The following is a 3,946-nucleotide window of genomic DNA, read 5'->3' as shown; positions in this document are numbered from 1 at the left end:
TCTGTACCGGCCATGAGACTCCGGTAGCGCTTGCCTGGGGACAGAAGCTCCTTCTGAGTCTCTCTGTACCAGCCATGAGACTCCGGTAGCGCTTGCCTGGGGATAGAAGCTCCTTCTGAGTCTCTCCGGTAGCGCTTGCCTGACCGCAGCAGTTCAGAGAGGCAGTTGTTTGGGTGTCTTGTAGGTCTTGTATTTATTTCAATTTAATTTATTTAACAGGGCAGGTCAATTAAAGAACAGATTATCTAGGAGTAACAGGGTTGAACTTGTCATCCTGATGGGAGATCCCCCTTTGAACAACGGCCCATCTGAGGGTTCTCTCCTCCACTTCGCCTGTGGTGCTTTTTTTCCCCTATTGCTGGGTTTTAGTGAGTCGTTCCTCATCGCCATGGGGACGGTCTGGGGGTTAGGGTTAGGGTTAGTCTGGGGGTGTAACTTGCATTATGTGCATCTTATGGTGTTTTTTGTTCTGGATCTATTGTGATGTTTTCTTCTTGACCTGTAAAGCTCATGGGGGCAAATTCACTGTGATTTCGGGCTCTAAAAATACATTTGATTTGATTTTGAATTGAACTTGAGTGCTACAGTCTTGAGTGCATATAGTAGTAGAGACATCGTTAAGTAGGTAGTAATATAGGCAAAGTAGATTCCTTAGTAGCAGAGTGCATGATAGTAAAAGACAAGTACAAAGCCAGGTTAGTATTTTTCTTTCATTTCAGATATTTAACTGAAGAAGTGTGTTTTTAGTTGACGACGGAAAATTGGGTGTAAAGTTGTTGTTCGCCGAACAGTATCGGAGTGCAACCCTCGTGTGTCAGGCGGCAAAACACTGGACTCCCTAATAAATATAGTACCTGGTATCGTCCGGTCAGCAGCTGGTCAGTACCTGGTATCGTCCGGTCAGCAGCTGGTGGTCAGTACCTGGTATCGCCCGGTCAGCAGCTGGTGGTCAGTACCTGGTATCGCCCGGTCAGCAGCTGGTCAGTACCTGGTATCGCCCGGTCAGCAGCTGGTGGTCAGTACCTGGAGGGTCAGTACCTGGTATCGTCCGGTCAGCAGCTGGTGGTCAGTACCTGGTATCGCCCGGTCAGCAGCTGGCTCCTGGAGGGTCAGTACCTGGAGGGTCAGTACCTGGTATCGTCCGGTCAGCAGCTGGTTCCTGGAGGGTCAGTACCTGGTGGTCAGTACCTGGTATCGCCCGGTCAGCAGCTGGCTCCTGGAGGGTCAGTACCTGGTATCGTCCGGTCAGCAGCTGGTTCCTGGAGGGTCAGTACCTGGAGGGTCAGTACCTGGTATCGTCCAGTCAGCAGCTGGTTCCTGGAGGGTCAGTACCTGGAGGGTCAGTACCTGGAGGGTCAGTACCTGGTATCGTCCGGTCAGCAGCTGGCTCCTGGAGGGTCAGTACCTGGAGGGTCAGTACCTGGTATCGTCCAGTCAGCAGCTGGTTCCTGGAGGGTCAGTACCTGGAGGGTCAGTACCTGGAGGGTCAGTACCTGGTATCGTCCGGTCAGCAGCTGGTTCCTGGAGGGTCAGTACCTGGAGGGTCAGTACCTGGTATCGTCCAGTCAGCAGCTGGTTCCTGGAGGGTCAGTACCTGGTGGTCAGTACCTGGTGGTCAGTACCTGGTATCGTCCGGTCAGCAGCTGGTCAGTACCTGGTATCGTCCGGTCAGCAGCTGGTCAGTACCTGGTATCGTCCGGTCAGCAGCTGGTTCCTGGAGGGTCAGTACCGGGAGGTCAGTACCTGGTGGTCAGTACCTGGTATCGTCCGGTCAGCAGCTGGTTCCTGGACGGCGTGCACAGCGGCTGCACGTAGTAGTTCTGCAGACGCACTCCGCTGGCCGACAGCTTGTCCAGGTTCGGGGTCCTGATCTCAGAGCCGTGGAACCCGACATCGTTCCAGCCGAGGTCGTCTGCCAGGATGAACACGATGTGAGGAGGAGGAGGCGGGGGGGCCGCGGACAGCAGGGGGGGGGCACTGAGGTAGATGATCATAACTATTCTGATGATGAACATAATAAACACACACGGAGCAAACATCATCTCCGTCTTAACTCTCTGAACCCAGAGAGAGATGCTGTTACTTCCCGTTATTAACAAACAAGGAAGTCCGTTAGAAGCCGCAGAGCAGAAGCCCGGACGTGGTCAGGTTACTGTAACTCATGATAATAATAATAACAACCGTTATTTTATTATACTCAAAGACACTCTGACGTCACGAGGCCACCGCCATCTTGGTATTGGGGGGAAACAAGCGGATTTCTACGGATGAATGAATGAATGAAAACTTTATTTAACAGATTGCAGACTGGGTACAATACAGTAGGGCTCAATACATACAATTGTTAAGGGGATGCAGACCAGAGAAAGACTTTCGTCTTGTTTACATCAGGGTCCCCCATTTTCAATTCATATAGGATCAAATGTCTGCGTTGAGCTCCGTTTTTATTACATATTTTATCACATTCTTGTTCATTTCATAACCTTTTCATGTCATTTGTTTTGAAAATATTGAGGCCAACAACGTGGCATTTCACTATTTCGAAAGCCTTTCTGGTGATTCTAAAGTGCGTGTTTACTTTATCCCCCGAGCCGTAGACTACATGCACGACAGAAAGTTAAACAGACAGGAAGTTGACTTCGAGAATACTTAGCTAATTCGATCAGGAGATATGAGTGACGGGAGGATGAGATATGAGTGACGGGAGGATGAGATATGAGTGACGGGAGGATGTCTTCAGCGTTTCTGTCTGAACTCTGAACCTAGAGACAGATGTTGTTGTTCTTCTTCTTCTTGTTGTGAATTTCCGGCAACAGATGTTGTTACTTCCCTGTTAGTGACCAATCACAGCGGACCCACGTGACCTCTCTCGTCACGTGAATTTAACGGAGCCGTAGCGTCTGCTACCGGCCGCCAGAGGGCGGTGTTTTTAGATTAAAATGTTTTGTGTCGTCATACAGCAGCACAGTGAAAAGGAAGTTTGGCAGATCTCTCGATCCAACCACCAGTGACAATGTAACAGTAAAGTGCAATAGTAATATACAATGTACAGGTGATTAAACTGGGTATATAAAGTACAGACAGATGTAGATATATATAATAGTATGTGCCTCACTGCATCACTGAGCACAGAGTGACAGTTACCATCTTCCTGGACTTTGAAACAGCACTGTGCAATATTACACCTACTGTAGACCTCAGTATATTTTTACTGTATTTATTTACTGTATATTTTATTCCATTTTTATTCTATTTTATTCTACTCTTATCTCAGGCAATTTGATTTGTTTGTTATTCTTATTATTCGTGACCTGTTCTGTCTAAATGTTTAATGTTGAGCGTTTTGCAGTGTCAAATTTCTCTCTGGATAATAAAAGTATTTCTATTCTATTCTATTCTATATATATACGGCATATACAGCACTATTGTACATGCTATCATACAAAGTTAAATGGGTTATATGCAGGTGTATAAGTAGGTATATAGAAGGATTATATGCAGGTATATTCAGACAGATATATATATATATATATATATATATATATATATATATATATATATATATATATATATATATATATATGGTAATAATAAATACATATATATATATTTATTGATTGAATTTATTTGACAATCTAAAATTACATACAATACCGGTACACAACATGTACAGCCATCACATATAATCTAAAATCGTCGAGGATTAAAACACAATAAAACCTTACCGTTTATTTCCGTTGTGGTCCTCACAATGGACAGGATGACTAGTATGCACTATATGCACAAATAAGACATAAACAATTTCCAAGTATTGTGAAAATGTAAATATGAATACAAAAAATGCAATAACACAAACAAACACAATGTCTACACAGCACACCTGCATATATCATTATCATGCGTGACTAAGCCATTTCTTCAAATCTTTTTTAAAATGTCTTTCTGA

General features: G+C 45.1%; 1 protein-coding gene across 1 annotated transcript in view; it reads right to left on the bottom strand.

The window, feature by feature from the left end:
• The window catches only part of LOC311236458 (arylsulfatase B-like), a gene marked incomplete at its 3' end in the record, with an annotated part of 3,903 nt that extends 1,821 nt beyond the window's left edge, over nt 1-2,082 (bottom strand). Inside the window, exon 1 of the mRNA XM_084324139.1 lies at nt 1,758-2,082. Coding sequence (XP_084180265.1) covers nt 1,758-2,042 — 285 coding nt within the window. The 5' untranslated portion in view covers nt 2,043-2,082. The remainder of the gene's footprint in view (nt 1-1,757) is intronic.
• Between the last annotated feature and the right edge of the window lie 1,864 nt (nt 2,083-3,946).

Source organism: Notolepis coatsorum (assembly GCF_963971535.1).
Source record: "Notolepis coatsorum genome assembly, chromosome: 11".
Taxonomy (NCBI): domain Eukaryota; kingdom Metazoa; phylum Chordata; class Actinopteri; order Aulopiformes; family Paralepididae; genus Notolepis; species Notolepis coatsorum.
This window is presented reverse-complemented; position numbering and strand designations above follow the sequence as displayed.